This window comes from Pygocentrus nattereri, chromosome 9, assembly GCF_015220715.1.
Source record: "Pygocentrus nattereri isolate fPygNat1 chromosome 9, fPygNat1.pri, whole genome shotgun sequence".
In the NCBI taxonomy this organism is placed as follows: domain Eukaryota; kingdom Metazoa; phylum Chordata; class Actinopteri; order Characiformes; family Serrasalmidae; genus Pygocentrus; species Pygocentrus nattereri.
The window spans coordinates 40,743,901-40,768,360 of NC_051219.1; the positions used below are offsets into that span (position 1 = coordinate 40,743,901).

The following is a 24,460-nucleotide window of genomic DNA, read 5'->3' on the forward strand; positions in this document are numbered from 1 at the left end:
CTGCTGAAAGCCAAAAATCTCTGACGCTCTTTGTGTTATTTTATAAAAGTCATTTTTACAGAGCAGATCACTGAAGAGGGTTATAAGGGTTTAAAATGACATCACCGTCTATTAGACTGGAGAGAAGAGTTACAGCCTCATACGACGCCCAGCTTCTGAATGGAGCTTATGGAATATGAAAGTTATGAAGATTATGACGAAGTGCATTTTGGAACCACCGGTTCCACACAAGGAGTTGAAAAGGTTAAGGATGGATGGCACCATCTAAAACAACGAGCCATAAAATTAGAAAATGCTTATTAAAATACTACAAGCCTTTATGCATAATATCAAGAACATACAGAGAATACATAACAGTGTAAAGGAAAAAAGAGCAGAGAGGAGGAAGAATATTCACCATGCTGTTTAATATAGAGGCTTTTGGTTTCTACAGAGCAGTGAGTGGAAATGGAGTAATAGCTATGAACAGTGATGCCTGTACACACTACTATTGCTATTAAAATAGCTGATATACAACTATATTCTCACTGATAACGTGAACAGACTTATTCATACACGTCCCTATTGGGGTGTTTTAAAGAAGCCACTTGAATGAACTCATATACTGATATAGCACTAACATTAACAGAAACAAAACACTGAATATGATGTCCACTGAAAGAACAACGTGACTCAAGAACAAACAAAAAACGTTCAAAATGAAGAATCCAGATTCTTAGACGATCAAAGAGGTCTATTAAAAACCACTGTAACATTCATGAAATGTGTGTATGTGCAGGAATTCTATATTAATAGGGGAAGCTGAAAAGTCCGACCTTATCAATCCTGTCAGTCTTAAGAACTGAATTATCAATGATCCTGCTCTATGTTCTTTTGATTTACTAGAAAAGATATGAAGTTTAAACCTATGCAAGTTGCCTCCTATCAAATATAACCTTTTCTGCTGTATGGGTCATTCTACAGAAATGTCCATTTTTGTGTCCCTAGTGTTTACAGATACATTACACGTGAAAAACATGATAGGGTTACAATTTATTTATATTTTTGAGATAATACCATACGTTATTTTGACAATTCCACCTTGAGCATCAATTTAGCAATACTGGTTTTTAAATCATTTATGCAGAATTCTAACCAAGTCAGAAGAGCTCGTCCTCAGAGTCGTGTGTAAAGGCTGAGGCCATATTTTGAGGGAAAAAAAAAACACTGCAATCTTAACTACAATTATCTATACATGACTAAGAAATATATGAATTAGATGACAAAGAAAACTAATGGCAAAAAAAATTTAATATATTAAGAAAGTTGGGGTCCCCAGGAGTCGTGTCACCGGTGTTACTGCGTGACTCTTATTTTGAAATAAAAGTCTCACTGATGACATCGCTCTACTTCCCTTTACCTGTTTTCTGAGGATCTATGTAGAAAAGCACATGGCGAGTCCACCGTGTCTTTCAGTTATCAGAGATTTGCTCATTCAGCTCATGATTTCATATGAAGCTCTTAGTTGACGTCACTGGTGTGACCGACTCTATTCTTGGGTAACTGTGGAAAAGTAGAATAGAAATGGGTTAAATGGCATATTTTAGTGGACGTTCCGTGACTGACAACATGTGGTTTGATGTTCGGTATCAGCCATTTCCGAAAATGAGTTTTCCATGAAAAAATGTCTCTGGTGTTACCTTTCTAGTGCGTAACACCGATGACGATCAGTGACACCAGTGACTCCTATGGACAGACAGAAAAGCGGATGTTCCTGTAGAATGACCCGCTTGCTAAATTGGTAGAATATGGAAGGTAAAGCTCAGCCTCAAAAGAAAGATGCCAGGTCTATATTATGCTCCACAGCACAGCAGTGTAAGCAGTACTGGCCTGCCTTTATTCCAGAAGCTTTGCAGTGTTTGGCGAAGAGACTGAATGTATACCTCTATTTGAGGATGTAATGATTTGTGGCTTTGCGATGGTTCGCTTGAAGCCTCTGTCCTGGTCATTAATGAATTCATTAGGACATGAACTAATTGCTGCACATACTGGTTTGTCTGGGGCCAACCCTTACAATATGATGACTCATAAATCTCTATCATTCAGAGGTTATAGTATCTTGTAAGACATGAGGCATCGAAGGGAACAAAAAGACTGAGATGCAGCACAAATATCCCTAAGCATTTCCAGGTTGTTTCAGGCTTTACACAACACACAGAAGTGCACACACACATTAACAGAACCCCCTTACTACCACGTGAGGAGTCGTACATTATTACTGACCAGAATGAAGGGTCTACATACACACCTCCAGTAGAATATGGCTTCAAGAAAAGCATGTCAAGGCCTTGTATGCCGCTTTCAGTACAAACGTCAGGCTTTGCAACAGCATCTAAGGTCATTTGTTATTCCAATGGCTAACTAGAGGTAATGGATTTTTGGGTCGTTTTTTCGATCACATCAGAACCAACACAAAGGCCACTCATTCGTAATCTTAACATTGAAAGACACAAATGAATTATAACATTTTATAATCTTATATACTTTCATCATCATACAATCACAAGTATGTGCTAGAAGAGCCTGAACGAGGCCGGGGTATTCAATCAAAGCTGCACTTCCAAATTAGTGGTGAATATCTGTCGTTACACAAAGCGCAACAAAAAGATTGTCATATGATTTCAAGTGAAAACAGCGACCACAAAAGCTGGAAAACCCTAAAGGGCCACAGTCACTTAATGCACACTACAGTACACAGAAGCCAGAGCACAGCGAGACAAAGCAGTCACTCCACACACATCAGGGCGGGGAGTGTAGACCGAAAGGCAGCTGTTACTGATGGCTAAGAGAGAAAAAACATCCAGAGCATTATGATTTCTCTAGGATACTTCTAAGGCCTGATCCCATTTCACCCCTGGCCCCTACCGCTCAGCCCTTAGCCCTCTGTTTTGCGCATTCACGTTGGGGTAAGGTGTCCTGATTTATGTTGAGATAGAGGGGTAGGGCGACGTGTTAGGGCTATATGGTTCTCCAAACGGAGGTTTTCAGAGACTCCAAACAAGGTGTTATGAGAAAAAACAAAGAAAAACCGGCAAGATGGGCGCGCGAGCGACCAGAGAAACCCACAAACGTGAGAATTTTCTCTGTTTAAAATCACGATAACCGCTGTTTCGTCTCAGTTTAATAACGTTTCGATGTATTATGATCGTTTTCTTCATAAAAGGTCGCTAATAGCATGCTACTGTTTTGGTTGCTAGCTATCTAACTTTCTGCTCCACCTTAAATAGTCCAGCAGTTCTGACACCTGAAGTGCCAGAATGTGACTGCTGCACCATTTAAGGTGGAACGGGAACATGTGAACAAGAAACTGGTGAATAGCTGACTTCAGTTTCATATCACTAAAGAGTTAGCGGTGGGCTAAATAATTGTCTTATGCCCCTCTTTGAAGGCGTATGATGCCCTAAACGTCACTAAAGCCCAGCAGTGAGGAGCTCACTTTCACTGAATTGAGGCCAGGTTGCCTACAGAGCAGCACTAGTGGCTGTTAAAGCTGTTATTTTTTTATTTGAGGGTCCCATTTTGTAGGGCAAGATTTCAAAATCTACCCCTTGTAACTCAGTTCCAAGGGGTTAAGGTGACACTTGAAAACAAGGGGTAGGGGTAAAAAGAAGAAATGGGACCAGGCCTCTTTGATTTTACCCTTATTATTTAAAAAATGTACATCTACACTCACCATCCACTTCATTAGAAACTTTGACTTCTGTTCACTGGCCGCTTTTTGACCACCTATCTTACAAATCCCTTATATTTACAGCTGAAATATAACACATTGTAGCCTATCTGTCTGTCAGCCATCCTATACCCTTTTGGCCAGTATTGGCCAGATACAATCTGAGTGGGAGCCTGTTCTCAACACACAAGCCAGAAGGATTAGGGTGACAACACAAGATTTGGAGTTGGACATGGTAGAGATGTGGTAGTGGGCGTACTGCAGAACCCTAACGTTGCTGGTGTTTATACAGAAAACGAACATTGTCAGGATGGCTAACACCAACTGCATGGCAATAGATGGGCCACAGTTTCTTAACTGGATCAAGCTAGGTAGGTTTTTCTAATGAAGTGGCTGGTGCATGAATGCAGGCGTACACGACTGATGAGGTGGTTTCTGCTCAACATCTGATCTGCAAACACGTAGATACATTGGATTTTACATACACAAACACGCTAAAGTTCAAGTAACTGCCAATAAAGTGAATTTTAGTGCAATTGACGTCAGTACGTTACTCTACAGTGGAAAAAAAACCAACATTTCCAACACGTTCTGATTGACATAGCTTTTCAGATGGCGAGAAACACAGAACGTTGAAAAATGACACTAACATTACATTTAAAGTAAAGGGAATACACACACTGACCGTCTCTCAAAGTGCAAAAACAACAAGAAATGTACCCACAGAGACTTCACATAGACCCTGGTACAGTCCTTAAATCCTGATCAATGTCAGTAAGAGCCAGTATTACTATAAACTCTGTATGACTGCTTCTTTTCCATGCATCGTTTTACCTCTTTCATCCTTCCATGTGTAACAATCAAAAGACCAAATACATCGTTATAATGCAGGAATCCTTGTTTACCATACACTACTAAATTTGGCTTCAAATAACAGAATAAAGATATTATTTTTATAAAGATAATATTTTTAATGCATTTCTTATGGACTTAATTCTAGGAGTGACACTGGTGGTATATGCAAAGCGTTTAAATAGCTTGGTAGTAGCAACTAGCCCGTTTCCTTTAGGGGAAAAATGACCGCCATATGTCAAAGGCCGTTAGTCAGGCATAATGGGAGGAATAGCCTACCTAGAACTGCTACAGTAACAACCTCCTTTAATCGTTCAGGTGCTTTGGCTACACTACACAGAGACCACAACACAAACACCCACTCACATGTATCAACGCACACATAAGGTATTACAAACCAGCCTTCTTTTACTGGTTTAAACCATAACAGCCAGAGGGGTAAACTAAGGGGAAGGAAGAAGGAAGACAGAGAACCAGGCATTCAGTCCTTTTTCTCGCCGTTTCTTAACTCCCTGGAAGGTACAATCAGTGTCAGGCAAACAAGGAGTATTCTGTGCCACAAATGTGCGTGGGAGCATTTGGTGTGTGTCAGATCTCCGCCAGGTGTCCATCAGATGTGCGTCACATACACAGCAGCTCCTTGTCCTGCCAACTAGTCTTGGAGAAAGGGGTCACAGGTGAGGTTTTAAAGGTAAGGGCGACCGTTACAAAAACCAACAAGGGTTGACAATAATTCAACTACGATTTGCTAGTACATACCGTTCTCCCTTCTCTCTCCCCATCCTTTCTTAAAGACTACAGCAGGACCAGAGCTGTTATGGTTAGGATTCCATGGCAACAGTTGTTTTATTAGCCGACCGATGCAGTCCCAGTTTTACCCCTAACTCGGCTTTGCTTCGGATGTTCATAGCACTCCATAATCTGTGTGCATGTCCAGTCCGTGAACAGTGCTGTGAGGAGCTCCAGGGCCATGATATCATATACTCACACCCCCTGCCCCTCCTCCCCCTGCAGGGTAATGTCGCATGCTTCCCCCGCGGCGCAGGGAGTGGAGGGCCACAGTGCAGCAGCCGCGCAGCAGGGCCCCTATGTGGTACATGGGCTGCCCACCCTGCCGTGGTCCCCGGCACAACCATGCCACCGTGGGCACTACCGGCACTGCCACGGCTAGAAGATCCACCAGGAAGTGGCGGCTCCAGTAGCTTTTGATGGGGACACCACAGCCAGAAGACCTGGGGTCGTCTGCTCCAGCCTCTGCTCCTTGCTCGTCGTCATTGTCCTCCTCCATTTCTACCACAGTGACACCGCTGATGCTGGTCTGCTCTCCCTGGGAAGCAATGCTTTGTGGCTGCGAGGTTTGTGGGGAGGGCTCTGTTTTGTCCTCCAGTAGTGCTACTTGCATAATGCAGGGGACAGAAGTTGGGCTGCTTGGCTGTGGGTTTAGAGTAGGAGGAACAGCAGCAGTATCAGTTACTGTAGCTTTGCTTGCCACAGAAAAAGACTCTGCAGCAACATTCTCTGTAACAATCAATTCGCCAGAAACAGATGCTTTTCTAGTGGATCCCTCTGCAACAGATGGTAAGATACCAGGCTGATGGGTCACAACATCCTCCATAAACATAGACTCCACTGGATTAGCTGATTCCACCGCATCAGGGGGCAAGGAGGTAGACTGCAGGACAATACCTGCTGTTGGCATGGACTCGGTGGCTACGGAGTCTGTGAAGATACTTTCCATGGCAACTGTGGCCGTGACGACTGATTCTGTGGCAACCGAGTCCAAGTCATCCCCCTCATCTGACAACCAGGTGGAAGTTGGGCTGCAGGCCTGCGAGCGGAAGGTGCGCTCGGCGATGGTGTCCAAGTCGGTGTTGAAGGGTGCACTGGGGCCGTGGGCTGGGGCAGATGCTGGCCCCTGGTCATACTCTGTCTGGATGGCCTGCTCTCGCAGGTGGTGCAGATATAGGTGGTGGTGTGACAGGCAGGGGTGACTGAGGCTCACGCTGGGTCCTCCACCTACTCCCGTCGTCCTGCCCAGGCCACAGCGGAGCAGTAGCGCCCGGCGATCTCTGCAGCATAGCCCATCGTAAGTGGCTGAGTGCGGCAGGCGTGAGCAGGCACTGAGCAGTGAGGCTGTCTCCTCTGACAGGCAAGCAGCCTCCAGCAGCAGTTCGGCCCGGGACGCTGGACCCAAAGATGCCTCTCCACAGCACACGAAACCGCTGTCCTGAGTGCCATCCCCCGACAGGCACGGCAAGTCTGAGCCGCTACCGCTTCCATTGCGCTCCACCGCTGCCTGGTCGCTCAGCTTGGTGTAGGTAGAGCTGCGTGTCACTGAGCGTGCTGGAGAGCCTTCACAGGACCTCACCAGACACTCGCCGACCCCCAGCCCTGCCCCCACCACCCCTCCCCCGGAGTCCAGAGCTTCAACTTCCTTGGCCCCTCCAGCCTGGGCCAGCTCCATGTTCTGCAGGAGGGTCTCCAGCTTGTGGTTCTGCACATTAATGTCTTGGAAGCACTTTTGCACGCCTGTGTCTGTCTCACCCAGGCTGGAACGCACAACATCGACCACCTGCTTGAGTTGTTGGATCTCCCGGCGTGCCTCCTTCAGGGCCAGCTGGGCCTCCACACGGTGACATTCTTCCTCAATCCAGTCCTCCTGCATCCGGGACAGCTGAGTCCGCAGCTCATCGATTTCTGAGTCCCTGGGGAAAGATTGAGAAAGAGAGAGAGAGCAAAGAAGACCACAGAATAAAAAGAGTGAAGAGAGAAAAGAGGAACAGAAAGAGGTTAGAAAACAAGGGTTACTCAGCATTTTTGAGAACACTGGAAGTGATGTAACTAAATAATACAGTTTAGACTTGATGTGCAAACACTTTAAAATGCATGAGAAATGTGTGGCCTCTTATGATGTGGAATAAATAACAAATTGTAAAGCAATTTCCATGCAAATATTGAGTTGTTGGCCTATTTAGAGCAATTCAGGATCTGACAGTTGCTGTAGCTGAAATAAAGCTGCAAAGCATTCACACAGAATACACACACACACACACACACACACACACACACACACACACACACACACACACACACACATATATATGTATATATATTATATACACTGTTCAGGCATAACATGATGACCACCTCCTTGTTTCTAAGGTCCATTTTATCAGCTCTACTTACTGTATAGCTGCACTTTGTAGTACAGTTTCAGACTGTAGTCCATCTGTTTCTCTGATACTCTGTTACCCTGTTCTTCAGTGGTCAGGACCCCCAAGAACCCTCACAGAGCAGACACTATGTGGGTGGTGGATCATTCTCAGCACTGCAGTAACACTGACGTGGTGGTGGTGTGTTAATGTGTGTTGCGCTGTCATGAGTGGATCAGACACAGCAGTGCTGCTGGAGATTTTAAACACTGTGTCCACTCACTGTCCACTCTATTAGACACTCCTACCTTGTCAGTCCACCTTGTAGATGTAAAGCCAGAGACGACAGCTCATCTGCTGCTGCACAGTTTGTGTTGGTCATCCTCTAGTCCTTCATCAGTGGTCACAGGATGCTGTTGGCTGGATATTTTTGCTCAGTGGACTATTCTCAGCCCAGCAGTGACACTGAAGTGTTTAAAAACTCCAGCAGCACTGCTGTGTCTGATCCACTGAGACCAGCGCAACACACACTAACACACCACCACCACGTCAGTGTTACAGCAGTGCTGAGAATGACCCACCACTGAATTGTACCTGCTCTGTGAGGGTCCATGGGGGTCCTGACCAATGAAGAACAGGGTAACAGAGTATCAGAGAAACAGATGGACTACAGTCTGTAACTGTAGAACTACAGAGTGCAGCTATACAGTAAGTGGAGCTGATAAAGTGGACAGTGAGTGTAAAAAAGGAGGTGGTCATAATGTTATGCCTGATCGGGGTATACAGGTAATGCACTTAATGTTATGTTTTACCTGTCCTGTAGTCTTTCGATGGTGTCTTTGAGCCGCGCCCTCAAATGTCTGATGCATACCTCCTTCTGCTGCAGAGGGGTCAGGTATTGCTCCGGGGGAGGGGGTTTGATGCCATGGTTATCTGTGCAGGAGGTGTACTTCATGTGACGCCTGAACAAGAAGAGAAGAAAGGTAAACGAACTTTTTAGCAAAAAAATCTCATTTACACTGTGCAAACGTAAAGATATCACGTATGTTCTTCCAACTGGACTGAGTTTTTAAGTAGTCTAGACACATTTATGTGTTTTCTGGAATGGCATGGCGTACTGTTATGTATAAAATGGCTTGAAACAGACAAAAATTGAGGCTTCAAAATTGCATCTACTTCCGTTTTTTTAGCTGAGCAATGAACTTTGGTCCCATTTAAAATGTAACAGTATGTTAGAAATATGGTTGCATGATGACATCACAATCATATCGATATCGGCAGATAACTGACGTATGAAGTATGCTAGTGATAAGTATCAGCATTGGCAGACATGTACATAGACATTGTCAGATAACAGCATTTGCCCAAAAATCCCATGTAAGTGCATCCCAGTGTCGGACACCACATGAGCAAGTCTTCGTTGTTGAGATTTGTTTTTGCACCAGCACCATACTGCAGAAAATGCGTTCCTACCTGGGGGTGGGGCTTCCATCACTGCCCTTGCACGAGCCTGATGTGCTGCTGCTGCTGAGGGACGCATTGCCAAAAGGATCGCGATTACTGACAGGCGCCGGACTCCGCCTGCAGCACAACAAAACAGCTTTAAAGCAGTTCTCGCACAACAATCACACAAGCATAGGGCACTGCAAAACAGTCTGGGTTGATCATTATAACTACAAATACAAAGCCAAAAACAGCCAAAATCTACAGTCCTACAGAGCACGACAACACCACATGCCCACCCACACTACAGAACACCACTAACATGCCACAGCACAGATTCATTAACTCAATAGATAGTACCATCTGCTAGGATACGAGAGAACACCACAGGCAAAGGGACAGAAAAAATGGGCAAAGAGAGAAATTATGCAAGCAGACGAGTGTGAGCTATAATACGGCAAATATTCCGAGAAAGGAAGGATTCATCAGAATGATGAATACAAATCATGTTTGCAAAATGAAATGAATCAAGGCCAGGTGGCAAAAGCTGAGCAAGCAGTTCAGTCAGCAGTGGATGTGGAGGCATGATAATCTGATGACTGTCTGGATTCATCCTGCACACCAAGTACAGCACTGTCAGCCAATCAGAGCCGGTTTCTAACTCTAGAACAGATTAACCTGCTTACTGCATACAAGTGCATTAAACTACTAAAAAGTAACTGTCCCTGTTATTATAATCCCATGCAAGTCACATAACTGATATGAGTTAATGTCGAGTTTGTGAAACATTAGAGCTACACTATGTAAGTTTTAGGGATTTGGAGACCTCTCTGGTGGAAACGTGTAACTGCATGCAATGAATTTGAAGATTCTGAGCATGTTTTAAGAGAATTTCTCAAAGAGAACTACATAAGTGACCTGAGCACCGTAAGTAAATTATCTACTATGTTGCTTTTGCATTTGAGATGCATTAGTGTCATGCTTGCTTCCAGCATGGACTCCAATTCCAATAAAGCCTTGAATGATCACGTGACTGTCTCCTCCACACCCGACCTGCCTGCCATGTGATCTGATTAGTTAGCTTTTTAAGCTCAGGCTTTAGCTTAGACAAATTGTGAGGTGTTGTTGCTGTTACCAGAACTACTGAGCATTTCATTATGTATTCTGATATGTTTTTATTGTTTATTGACCTTTTGCCCATTTGTTACGACTCTGCCTTTCTGCCTTATGTCTATGACTTTGTTATTGCACTGTTTTCTTGGTTTTGGATGGTTTTGGAACTGACCTTGGCCTTTTTTTGACTATGACTTCGGAACTCCCTCAAACCAGTAAGCCTCTTAATTTCTTACAAACCGCACGAGTCTGACTTATTCTGTCTTGTTACACCTAAATATTGAGCTGGACCTTCTCTTTTGAGGCTGTGTGTGTGACACATATGGTGCAGCCTGAAAGACCCCCACAAAATCTAACCTGATACCTTTTAAATAGTTATTTCAGGCTTTACATGATTCACAGCAGAGCATGGGCACTGACTCAGTAATACTTCTTCCGCAAATCTTACATAGTGCAGCTTTAACTTCTGAACTGCATTAACTGCATTCACTGGTCACTTTATTAAAACACCCACCTTGTAGGTCAGCTTTGTTTGTACAGGGCTATAGACTGTAGCTTCAACTTCTGCCCACAAAGCCATACATAATTATTATACAACAGACATGCAAGCTGAGTGGTTGAGTAGTGTTGTAACCGTGCCGCTATTTCGCCATAACATTACGGCTTTGACGCTTGAGCTAATTGAATGTTTTTACTTCTTACTTTACACAAACAGAAAATTGGTACTTTTAAGATCGCATCTGACCGACAGCCGATTTGGTCAGACTCTGAAGACGAGACTACACTAAATCCTGAAACTGTTATCACCACTGAGCAACATCAGAAATGAACCGACTACCATTTGCCAAACTAAATGAGCCGTGAGATGCTGGAACAGATGGTTGGAGCAAAACAACATTAATAATGATCTAGCAAAAATCGACAAAACCGAGCTGAACTTGATATTGTGGTAGTTTTATGGCTCAGTCTGATTTGGTCAGACTCTGAAGATGAGACTTCATGCTTGGCAAATAGTATTCGGTTCATTTCTGGCTGATTCCAGGTTGTTTAGTTGTTCTTCTGTCATAGCTGCTGACTGTAAAGCTGCTCAGCGGTGATGACAGTTTGGGAATTTAGTGTAAGGAGCTGGAGAACGAATTGCTGGTTGTGCAGCGAGTGGGTGGAGCTCGTTACTCTGACGTAGCAACAAGCTGATGGTTAAGGAGCTATAATTTGGTGGAAGGAGCTGAACATGAAAACATATTAAACGCCGCCTTCACGGCCGGTTTATTCATTTCTTACCTTATTTATTTAACTGTTTTATAAAAGCAGTAGAACACTCGAGGTCATGTGTTATCACCAATCTGTGTTATCACAGTTGTGATGTTATTTCACAATAACACACTCCCTCTCGTGTTCTGTTGCTTAAATATAGTCGACTTATAGAAGGTGGATCTCATAAAGTGGCCAATGAGTGAAAGCACAAGTTAGGTGTTTGTGTCAGTCAAATTTAAAAATCTCAGGATGCTGTTTAAGTGAGGAGACTGAATCCATGCCAGACACAAAGAGAGAGAGAGTAAACGAGAAGAAGGTACAGAATGAGAGATGGGTGGGAGAGGGATGATGTGCTGACCGACAGTGACGCTCCGGAGACTTGGGGGATAGAAATCCTCGGCTCTGCCTCATAGAGACCATAATGCCTGACTCCATGGGGGTGTAGTCTAGCTCTATAAACCTGCAATAGTCAAAACTGACCCACACACAAGAATGCACCATTACACAGGGGACATACTCACGCACACACCTGCTCAGAGGTAAACTGTGTTTTTGCTTTGTCATGGCAGAATTAAGGATGGACCTTAAAAGGAAAACTACTTTGGATATTCGTTATAGCCTCAAAATACTATTAACACTAAATAAATACTCAGCGGAAAATCTGCTCCTGGCAAATACGCATCAAAGAAAACAAACTTCACTGTCACTGAGAAGCTACCTGGAACAGTGTGGCACTTTCTAGAAGATTTACCCTGATAAGGTCAACAGTGAGGAAAGAGGTGTGAGAAGAAGGAAGCAGCACATTTCTACCCAGTTGGACGTTAATCCAGAAACATTTAGACTGTGTAAAAATGTTGTCACTGGCCTGCTAAAGAATGGATAAGATTCACCACTCAGAAAAGAACATGCAGTGTACTCATCTCTTCATACTCTCCTACTCTCAGCCCTGCCACATGCCCATCATTTCTATCACTTCCACACATGTTTAGTTTTTGGCCTTTTACATACACTCACTGGCCACTTTATTAGGTACCTTGCTAGTGAAAGGTTGGACTCCCTTTTGCCTTCAGAACTGTCTTAATTCTTCATGGCAGACTTTCAACAAGGTGTTGGAAACGTTCCTCAGAGATTTTGGTTGGTTATTTGAGTTCCTGATGTCTTTCTATCATCTGGAACCAGTCTGCCCATTCTCCTCTGACCTCTCACATCAACAAGGCATTTTCGTCCACACAACTGACCGCTCACTGGACATTTCCTCTTTTTTGGACTGTTCTCTGTAAACCCTAGAGATGGTTGTGTGTGAAAATCCCAGCAGATCAGCAGTTTCTGAAATACTCAGACCAGCCCGTCTGGCACCAACAACCACGCCACGTTCAAAGTCCCTTAAATCCCCTTTCTTCTCCATTCTGATGCTCGGTCTGCACTTCAGCAAGTTGTCTTGACCACCTCTACATGCCTAAATGCAGTGAGTTGCAGCCGTGTGATTGGTTGATTAGTTATTTGTGTTAACAAGCAACTGAACAGGTACCTAATAAAGTGGCTGGTGTTTTGGATTGAAGGATGGACGACCGAAGGAATATTACAGTGTTTTTAACCTTTTTCTACGGTGCAGCTGATCTCCTCAAATAATAACTTCACTGCTTTTCCAAAAGAACTTGTAGAGTGGAGAATTCTCTCTCTGCAATGTCTTCTGGGTTTCCCAAACACTAGAGGGCGCTCCCGAGCGAGTCCAAAATGAATGGGTTAAGATGGATCATTTGAAATTATCATGCTGAAACATTTTAAACATATTTCCTGAACACAGAATAGCATAAAATGTTTTTACCACACCTGTTATATTTTTAAGAGCTTTTAAATTTGAGTGACAGGGGTTTAAAGACGTCCATGACGACTGTGAACGCAAACAGCCACTAAGCTGCTCCGCTTGCCAACCAATCAGTACTCAGTAGTAGTAATGCTAGTGTCCTGCTGCCCAAAACCCATTGGCTCTGGAAAAAAGGAAATATGTAGGTATGTTTTCATTGCTTTTTTACTGGAATACATCCTTCTACTTTCTAAAACTAAAGGAAAGATCTGGGTGAGTGATCAGAAACTATTTTAACTTTTTTGCTTTTAGCCGTTTAGCTCCATTCACTCCCACTCATTGAGAACTCGCTCGAGGGCGCCCTCTGCTGTTTTGCAGTCCTGGTTTTGATATAATAAGGAAAATAGGAAGAGGCCAGGCTCCTCATAAACCAGAAACTCAAAAATAGAAGCCACTGGCCAATTGCTGAATTCCATGAACAAACATTTTAAAGGCTATACAAAACAAATTTAACACTACAACTGTTAACCTAACAATACAGGTCTTAGGATGAGGCAGAAATGAGCGAATGAAAGAAAAAAAAGAATAAGCTGTTCTCATAAAGTTTTATCCAAACGGTCTCCTTCTCATGCATCTCCTCTTGAGTTTGAATAGAGATCTCAATTAAGTTACAGAGGTAATAACACATTGTTACCTGCAACTAATCTCTCATCTGTCCTTTATCTCTCCTGTATATTATGTCTCGATTTATTACTTTATTAAGGTATTTCTGATAAAAGAGATTGAAGGAGAATCACCATTAAGTCTTCTGCACCATCAGAGAGTAACATTTAAAGAATAAACTGCCTCCTCTCAGACAGTAAAAAGGTTTGGTTTCAGTCACTTTTCCTGAATGCATGTGCTGGTGGAAAATTCCACACTTCTCTACTTACGCTAATATCAGATTATCACTAATTCTTCCCAGAAAGAAGACAAAGAAAGAAAAATGATAGTTTGATTTATGAATGCTCTCAACCGAAGAATTCCTAAAAGTTTTCTATATATTTAAAATATATAAATTTCCCATAAATGTTCACCAACAGAATTTAGCAACTGTCTACTGGCTTCTATTGTACATTTGTTTGGAGTCAGTAGGTTTCCTGCACTCTTCTAAGTACAGAAAAAACTTACTGTCTGCGGTAACTGACTGTGTCTTACAGATACAGCAGATAGAGATTAGGTTAAAACACACTAAAGTATTCCTTGAGTCTTGTCTTGGCCTAAATCACCTAATCAATCAGGACTCTCTCTTTCAAAGTTAGTCTACTACCAAGTTTAAACAGTGCCTATGAGCTGGCTGTATTCCTCTATTGTGTTGCTGAGAGCCTGTTCCTATCGCTTCTGCTGAGAATATAAGAGTGTACATATTGCCTTAAGGTGCATTCATTTCTAGTCCTCATGGGCAAAAGTGATCAGTCTGCAGAACCCAAACAGATATGACTTATCCAAAAAAACAAAACAAAACATAATTAAAACAGGCAACACTCAAGACTTAATCCCCCCCAAAAGCAGGTACGAGCTGAATGGAAGCAGTGATTATATCCAGGTTGAGAGACTGGGAATTGTGGGGACATGGTCATGTTGGACTGTGGATCACTGGACATTTACAAAACCAACACTATCGTTAAACAGGCAGAGACGGGTTCTGATACCTAAGTGAAATATCACTTGAAGGGAATTAGTCGCGGTGTCAAATAGTCAGGCTCAATTTTACAGCCTTCTAAATCAACGTTCAGAACAAAAAGCATGATATTTTGTGATCTACGGTCCCCTCCACAATCTTTGGCATCCCTGGTGAGGACGAGCAAACAGGGGTTTATGAAATTGACGCTTCGGTTGAATTAGCTTAATCTGACATGAGGAAAATCCAACTATTAATTGAAGTAAATTTAGAACCATTTGCCAACTGTGGAATTAGATCTCTGCATTTAACCCATCCATGCAGTGAAACACCCACATACACATTAGGGGGGCAGTAAGCACACTTGCCCAGAGCGATGGGCAGCCCTATCCAAGGCGCCCAGGGAACAACTGGGGGTTAGGTGTCTCGCTCAAGGACACCTCAGTCATGAACTGTCAGGCGAGGGGATTGAACCAACAACCTTCCGGTCACAGAGCTGGTTCCCTAACCTCCAGCCCACAACAGCCCCTATTTATTCTGAGAGACAAAATTCACCAGTTACTCCCACAGCATTTAACATCTGTAAAACCTCCTTTTGCCAATAAAACAGCATTTAGGCCCAATCCCATTTCTTCTTTTTCCCCCTACCCCTAGTTTTCGAGTGTCACCCTAACCCCTTAGAACTGAGTTACAAGGGGTAGTGGTTGAAATCTTGCCCTACAAAATGGGACCCTCAAATAAAAAAATAAAAAATAGCATCGCTTCATTAACAGGCTGTTAGCGCCGCTGTCGTCTCCTTTCTGTGACTTACAATGTGAACTTAGGTTAAAAATGACGTTCACTTCTTAATACGTCCTGAAAGTATTAACATGTTGCTAGATGTCAACCACTACTGTGGCTAGATCTGTATTTCCAACCTTTTTTGTGTTATCTCTGTCAAACTGACAACACAAAAGGCTGTATATCCAACTGGTAAAGGCCTTTTTTGTTGTCAGTTTGAAAGAGATAAGCTAGTGGATGTTGTGGCTATACTGTTTCTTTTGTGTGTGCGGTTGAATGAGTGTGCGGGTCGTGTATAGACTGTGTTAGGCTGCTGTTTTGATGAGTCCTCTCTCTGTGTGATACATGACCAAAGATGTCAGTAGCCCAGTTTTTCCTCATATTTTCTCTGAAATGGCTTTGAAAGTAGAAACTGGGATTTTATAAAGGTTTGAGTGCAGCACCTTTTTCCTTCGTAGCCCCAAAATGGTGGAATTATCTCTCCTCTGTTCAGGACTCAGACACACTCTACATTTAAAGTTGTTGCACTATTAACTCACTAATATCTCTCCATAAACGGGCCTGTCCTGCTACTTCTGCTGCTGCTGAATAAACTCAAACTATCTAATTAACCATTGCTCCACCTGTTTTTGTATTCGAATATTTTATACTAATGCTGTTTGCTATACAGTGTTGACTCGAGGAGGATGGGTTTCCCCTTTTGAGTCTTGGCTTCTCTCAAGGGTTCTTCCTTTTACTCTTAGGGAGTTTTTCCTTGCCACTGTCTCCATTGGTGACACTCATGGGGGCTCAGATCTGGATTTTTCTGTAAAGCTGCTTTGTGACAACACCTGCTGTAACTTTTCCCCTTACAGCAATGCATTAAATCGGAAGACTGTGTTTCTGCCAAGTGGGATATATTAAAATAGTACTTTAAGTTAAATTTAACCAATTTATGTAATAGAATCTGAACCATATCCATGAGACCCAACAGGTTTCTGATGCCCAATGAACCACAAGAGAGCGCTCCCTCCCACCCCAACATTCCATGTGATACTCTAGCAGCTCAGAATGACATGCCTTTTCTTCCAACCACGGTTCGGAAAGGGTGGCCTGTACCATCTCTAGCAGGTTGTGTTTATGGATCAGGTCCAAAAAAAGGCAAAATGAGATGATGAAGCAGAGGCATGGACAGCAAACATGAGAGAAAAGATCTGGTATCATTACTGATAGCAGAGAGAGAGAGACAGCCAGGGACAGGGGACACCAGGATACGTCCATCATAGTGTGCTCTACAAGATGGACTGGATCAAGCGCAGTGATAATGACGCTGTGAAAGAGATGTTCTACTGAGCTGTGCGAGATAAAAGCAAACAGGAGAATTAGAATCTAGAGGTCGAACAAATCGTCCACGTCTTGCTTTTCCAAACGACCTTGAGTGCTCTTCAAAATAAAGGTTCTTCACACATCTCATTCACAAAAATGGCTCTTTAAAGAACCATTTATTGACATTTTTGGTTCTTTAGGGAACCAAGAGTGGTTCTTCTGTGGCATCACTCCAGAGAACCATTTTTGACACCTTTCTTTTTGCACCCCAAGCGTGTAAATCAGTAATAGTATGATTACTTGGACTTATTAATAATGTTTTCGTATATCATGGTATTTGATATTTTTACACCCGAGTAGGAAAAGCTTCTATAGGGACATTAGTTTTGTATTCTGGGTTTTGCAAAATGCTGTATCTCTGTCAGATTCTAAGTTAAGATGCCACAGCTACAGACAAGATGACCATCAACAGTATAGTTTTTCCTTTATGTGAATGGAAGCCATCTGTAGGTCCAGTCCTCAACCAATCCCTAGCCCTTCGTCAGTACTCACCACAGGGATAAAAAGACTTGGATAGACATCAAACGAATACCTCTGCCCCCAAATATCCAGTCCTTCAAATCTACGCTCAGGGCAGGGATGGGTGATGATGAGGGCCTATTACCTTTTCTCCTCATTACTAGAGGCCAAAACTACGTGAGAACTCCCACACAGTAGACTTCCTAACCTCTAATTTAAGTGTCACATAGTCTGATTCTAATTCAGTATTTATTCCCCAAATGTTCAAGTTCCAGAGCTTCAAAAGCACTTTTGAGTCTTCAAAATGTAACTTTACTTCATCTTTCAACTTCACCAAGTAGGAAATCCCCAAAAAAGGCAAGTGCAGATAATAATCTGACTAATTAAAAAGTGAACTACAGAGTTAAGCTTGATTATTTTGTCTCCAAACAAGTTAAAAATAACTTTGTTACCTATTTATTAGCCCACCAGGACCACAGTTTCACCACCGCTGTGATAAATCATTGGGTACAGCATTACAGTCTGTGAGAAATTCTACCATATTCTGCCAGTATTTAAGTTAAAATCACCTGTCTGTTAAAAGCTTCAAATGTCCATGTTGAAAGCTGAGCTGCCATCAGGCTTGAACATATAGCACCCCTGGCTTGGTGCTAACTTAACAATGAAAACCCCCCAGGGACACCATTAGCATTACAGCGGCGGTAAACAAGTGACGGTGTATAGCTATATTTAGCCAGTGTCTTAGGTCTTGTTCTATGAGGGACCTTTTAGTAATTGAGGGTAGTGGTAAATTTACTTAAATGAAACAAGTCAATGAACGATGCTGTCAAACAATAATCATATTTTTAACCAAGGGCCATTTTAAATGATAGTCCGGGCCGTTTTCAACCTCGCATATGCAAGTTGCCCATCCATGGCTTAGAGAAAGTGCTCAAGGGATGGTTTTGGACTGGACCTGGTTTATTGAGCAGTGCACAGACTATTCTATGACTACCAGCAGTGATCTCTAATACAGCCATGCCCTATGTAGGGTACAGAATCTGAGGCTCACGGAGGGGCCACGGAGGGGGAGGACAGCATTTGCTGCAAGCGCCATTTAGGCTGCAGGGCCTTCAGAGAGTTGAATCTGAGGAGAGAGGCAAGACAGAAAAGCACAGCACTGGGCTCCACTGTAAGCAAAGATGCTTAGATTTACAACCAAACATGCTAGTTTGTTTCCGTCTGCTCCAAACTACAGTCACTTTCATAACTACCAGAGTGTTTGACATGTAATATCCCTTATTAATATAAAAATCAGTTAAGCACTGATTCTGTAACCACTAATTTTACTATAACAGAGTGAATATTAGGTGCAAGGCAACACCAACTCTATAAAGATCTGCTACATACAATCCCGTTGTTCAAATGTAAATAAAAACAATGCAGTGATGTGCAGATCACTTGAACTCTATATTAGGTGAAAACAGTACAAAGACAATATATCAAATGTTGAAACCAAGAAATTTCATTGTTTTTCTGTGAAGTATAAGCCCATTTTTGATGGCAGCAACATGTTTCCAAAAAGTTGGGACAGGGCCATGTTCACCACTTATTCTGTTAACATGTTCACCACTTATTCTGTAAACAACACGCTATAAACATTTGGTACCTGAGACACTGCTGAAGTTTCTTGTTTGATGTAGGATTTTAACTTCAATTTCTCCTCTGTCGTATATTTCATTTCATAATGTGGCAGTGTTTCGCTGGTCTTGGAAGAAAATCTCATATCTCCAAAATGGTAACTTTACAGAAGAAGGCAAAACTTTACTTTACTTTTAATGTAAATCAATGGAACCAGACTCCCCCGCCCCCCTTTCTACAGGAAAATGTACACACAATGTAATGACATTATGTACCATAGATAATCCCAATATGTTGAGCCTTTTACAGAGTGATGCTCTTTTCAGACACAACCATGTTACTAACCTGTTGCCTAATTAGTTGTGAGATGTTCCACCAAGTATCAAATTCAAAGTGGGCTTATAAAAAAAAAAACAATTTCTCAGTTGCAGCATTTAATGTCTGCATACAATTTTCAATCAAATATAGGGTTTAAATGATCTGCAAACAATTGCATTCTGTTTTTATTTAGTTTTGCACAGTATCCCATTTTTTTGGAAACAGGGTTTTAGTTTTCAATCCGTCATGATTTCTGTGATGATTACATAAAGTACCAAATGTTCAAAGCTAAGGTGAAGCAACTGTATTCCCAATAAAGGTAATGCGCCTTATATAAGATGAGATTGCTAGCGTTAGCGTGGAGTCTCCTGGAACGTCGCTTTCTTGGGTTTAAATGCTCCTCAACCATTTGCCCAGTGTGAAATCAATCTTCAGGTGGAAAGAGAAAAATGGTCAGTACTAAAGAGCTGGCACAGCCATGACTGCACAGGAAAGAAGGAGAAAGTAAAAGAGAGAGGCAGAAAAAGAGACTTGTTAGCACAGGCAAAGCACGGCTGATGAAGATGAACGAAAATAAAATGCAGTTAAATATATATATATTGACTGTATCCATACTACAAACACTACTGCATGTCTAAGATTTTATATTCAAAGAAAATCCATCAGAGCGAACTTCAGAGGCTAGATCTATAAATCAGAGAAAGACATGTTAAGCAGGGTTAAGATACATGTCGCATTTCATGTAGTCAAAATGAAAAGGATAATAGACAGGAGAGAGATAAGGAGAAAGGTAAAAGAAATCAGGGAATAAACAAGTGGAATTGCGGACTGTGTTGCCTCAAAAAAGGTGACACAAGAGAGCCAAACAGCTGCATAAAGGAAGGGCTGAGCCATACCTGCGAGACCCAGAGCCAGATTTTTTATTGACAGGTGAAGACATGGAGGCCAGCTGGATGTCTCACTCCTCTTCTCTCTCCGTTTCTCTGCCAGGAGTCCTCTCAGCACAGCTCAAAGATCTCAGCTGCAGCCAGCCTGGAAAAGGAAACCCAATGGCAGAAAATAAGAGATAAGAAGCCAACACCTCCCTATTTTCTTGCAGCCTTGAATGAAAATGAAAATACTGCTGTTATTTTCAGTGGTGGACAGTAACTAAGAAAATGTAATTAGTTTCTGTACTTAAGTAGTTTTCTCATGTATCTGTACTTTACTTAAGTTTTTCCATTTTGGGCGACTTTTTCCTTTCACTCCACTACATTTCAGAGTCTAATATCCGACTTTTTCCTCCTACATTTTGAGAAATCTGTCGTTCCTTTTGGTTTCTGTGTGTATAAAAACATAACATGTCAAAACGAAAGAAGCGCAAAGCCAGAGCACCAATCAGGGCCCAGCGGTCACTTTGTTTAGAGCTGGTTTTGACCTGTTGCAGTGACCTGATCCAGTGCAGCACACGGTTCAACGTCAGCGCAGCAGCGTAAAATTTGGGAGCACATATGTCACCTAAATGATGAACTAACCTAACTTTGTGTAAATAGAGCACAATATAGAAATATGTCCACATATGCAGTCGAGACTGACGCGGATTTTTTCTGAATTTCTACAAACACCAGTTCATTTTATAGTAAATGAGTTTGGGCTGGTTTATGTTTATGAACAGACGCCTACAGATCAACATAGTAAAGGAGCTCATCTGTGATCCTGAGTTTAAAGCCAGTTTTTATTCAACTTAAACTTGGAACTAAGTTGTAAATAAATCTGAAACTGAAACTTTGCTTGTGTGTAAAAAGTGATTTCAGAGCCACTCGGTTCTCCCTGATGGAAACTGTTTACCTTCAGTGTTTTGTGCTTCTGATCATTTTAATAGACGTCAGCGTCACTAATTAATGACGTTCTATTAAAAGACTGGTTTACCAAGAGAGACGCTGGAGGACTTTCACCTGAAATGAGTTCATGAAGCCAGTCCGGTTATAAAAATGATAACAGGACCAGATCAGAGCAAGAATTCCTCTTTTAGTACTTTTACTTTATACTTAAGTACATTTGAAGGTAAATACTTTAGTACTTTTACTCAAGTGGAGGTCTAAAGGGAGGAACTTCTACTTTTACTGGAGGAATATTTTACCTTGAGTATCTACTTTAACTCAAGTACATATTTTGTGTACTTCGTCCACCTCTGGTTATTTTGTACATGGTTACTGGACCAGGAATGTGTATTGTAGAAATGTATAGCCCATCTAGACCTGTCGGATTCCAGGAACATCTCAGCCATCGTTAGTTTAAGCATTAGGCACTCTTAGACCTAATGAGATTGCACAGTTTGGAGGGATACAGAATGGCACAGAGCAGAACTGATCACCAGGCTGAGAATGCACTAGTTTAAAAGGCACATTACCAATATTTGTCTTGTATTATTTATCTCCCCCCTCACGCTCCACTTATGACATGCAAGAAACATGAAGTTTCCCATGATATGGGCTCTGTGAGAGTCAAGCAAAGAGCTGAACAAAACACTTATACAACAAAATGTAGGACTTTGCAGGGGTGGACACTACGGAAAAAATACAGGGGTACGATATTTTAGTACAAGACATTTAAGAACTAACATCAAAAACTGTGGCAACAATGTTTGTTATATATTGTTTGACATGTGATGAACTAAATCTATTCAAAGAGGACTAATAATGCTCTCTTTATCATGAGATGTGCCAGTGGTCGGCAAACACGGCTCTTTTATTGCCCTTTTGTGGCACAGGAGAAACAGATTTTTAGGTAAAAATACTGTAAAATAAGCCTCTTTTACAGTAAAATAAAGCTCTGCTGATCGTTCAACACAGTTTTAACAGTAAATGGTCTTAGACGCTGGAGTTAATATAGAACTGCTAATTCGCCCCTTAACCCTGAAGATTGGCAAGCAGACTGCTGGTTACCATGGCAACGACAACAATCAGTAGCTAACGAAATGGCAAAGAGAAAGATTTAAGACGAACATTTAGAGACAAATGGGCTTTTTTGCATTTATAATCACTCCAGCTGGTTTCCTGATACGTTTATTCTGCAACGAGAAGCTGAACACTAAAAAGTCACAAAGCTCTAGTCAGCGTCTCGTTTGCCAGCTTCTCATTCAAATGGTCCTGTTGCATCTTGAATGGTGCAGCAGTTACATACTGGCACCTCAGGCATCATTTAAGGTAAAACGGGAAAATTCGATCAGGAAACCGGTGAATGAGAAGCGACTTCAGCCTTGTAAAAAAACGAATGTTGAGAAACATTTTACAAGAAACTGCTACATTGAGGAAACGTTTCCTGCCAGAGATGCGAGAAAAGCAGCTGTAGCTGAACTGTAGCTTAAAGCAGAGCAAAGTAAGTCTGTGTTTTCCGTTATATTATAAACATATATAATTTGTTATATAATTATTATACAACAAACATATTGTTTTTAGCATGTACTACTACATTAGCACACAGTGAGACATATTTGCAGCCAAGATGGTAAAACGACATAAAATGTTGTGCCAACATCTCAAAGTGGTTTGATTTTTGTTACATAGACAGAATGGCACTTCTTCACACTTGGGTTGCAGACCCCTGAGATATGCATCTTACTGCCCACCTCTTGGCCTTTTTTAATACTGATATTGCAGAAAGCATTCGCATGCCACAACAAATATAACACTGCTGTCAAAACAAAACCTCAATTCGGAAAATGATAACTTTACAGGAGAAGAGTTATGTAAATGTAATTTTGGACCATTTCTATTGGTCTGTTTATCATGAAATTGTAAAGCAATGGAAATAGTCACTAGACTTTCAAATTATGGAAAAAAAAGTAAGTCACAACAAAAACGGAGTTTGTTTTGGGGACAGTGATGATCATTTACTTTAGTATTAAAATAACACAGGCGCTTCTATAATCATGTTATATCAAGGTTTAGAAAATCTTTTTAACATAACAATCTCAATTATATTAAATACCAACAAACACACAGCAAAATCGAGTTTGATTTTTTTCCATTTCACTCTGCTTGTGTAATTGAGTTACACATTAACCTTATATCTGTAAGTACTGTACATACACGCAGGATAACAGTGATGCTTACATGTGTCATATTGGCTTTGAAGTGAGTCCCGTTAGCCTGAGGAAGGAGGGATTAATCGCTGAATAATTAATTGTTAGACGTTCGCCGAGCTCAGCTGTTTCTCCCTCTCAATCTCACTCGTTCCTTTCTTTCTCTCTCACATTTGCACACTGAGTCAAGCATCTGCTCCCTTTTACAGCCCAAAATCAGCAGCTCTGTCGTTCAGCATGACCTTCTCTGCTCAGATTTACAGATTTCACCAAAACATGCGCACCCTGACTACTAATTCCCTTCTTCATACGATTTGACCAGAATCTGATTATTCAACCATACATGTGATCTCTCAAGCATCTTATTCTTTCAACATAATCCCTTTCTTTCATACACACAATTCATTTCTATCACGGCATCAAAATGAGTCATTCTATGAAAACGTCTATTGTTGTGTCCCTAGTGTTTACGAATATATTAGACTTAAAAACATGTTAGGGTTACAGTTTATTTTTTTATCTAAAAATTAAACAATTAGCCATTTTGATAATTACATCTTCTTGATCCATCATATAGAGTTCCAAGCCCCACAGAAGAGCTCGTCCTCACAGTCGTGTGAAGGCCATAAAAAACATGTTTTTTCTGCTATTTTAACTGCAACATTCTACACATTACAGTGAATTGTGATATGGGCAGTCGTGGACTGGAGGTTAGGGAACCAGCCCTGTGACTGGAAGGTCACTGGTTTGATCCCCTTGGCTGACAGTCCATGACTGTAGTACCCTTGAGCAAAGCACCTAACCCCCAATTGCTCCCCAGGCACCGTGGATAGGGCTGCCCACTGCTCCGGGCAAGTGTGCTCACTGC

The 24,460-nt window shown here is 41.9% G+C and overlaps 1 protein-coding gene across 6 annotated transcripts in view; it reads right to left on the reverse strand.

The window, feature by feature from the left end:
• Positions 1–387: 387 nt before the first annotated feature.
• The window catches only part of snphb (syntaphilin b), a 41,005-nt gene continuing 16,932 nt past the window's right edge, over positions 388–24,460 (reverse strand). The window contains exons 2-7 of one of the 6 annotated variants that reach the window (XM_017710890.2): positions 20,426–20,561; positions 18,643–18,717; positions 11,882–11,998; positions 9,187–9,294; positions 8,526–8,675; positions 388–7,266 (exon numbers count right to left, since the gene is read on the reverse strand). In XM_017710890.2, the coding sequence (XP_017566379.2) occupies positions 5,538–7,266; positions 8,526–8,675; positions 9,187–9,294; positions 11,882–11,998; positions 18,643–18,717; positions 20,426–20,469 (2,223 nt within the window). In that variant the 5' untranslated portion in view covers positions 20,470–20,561 and the 3' untranslated portion in view covers positions 388–5,537. Of the gene's footprint in view, positions 7,267–8,525; positions 8,676–9,186; positions 9,295–11,881; positions 11,999–16,973; positions 18,609–18,642; positions 19,959–20,425; positions 20,562–24,460 lie in introns of those variants that run through there. The other 5 variants (XM_037541200.1, XM_037541199.1, XM_037541201.1 and 2 more) reach the window with 5 other exon arrangements.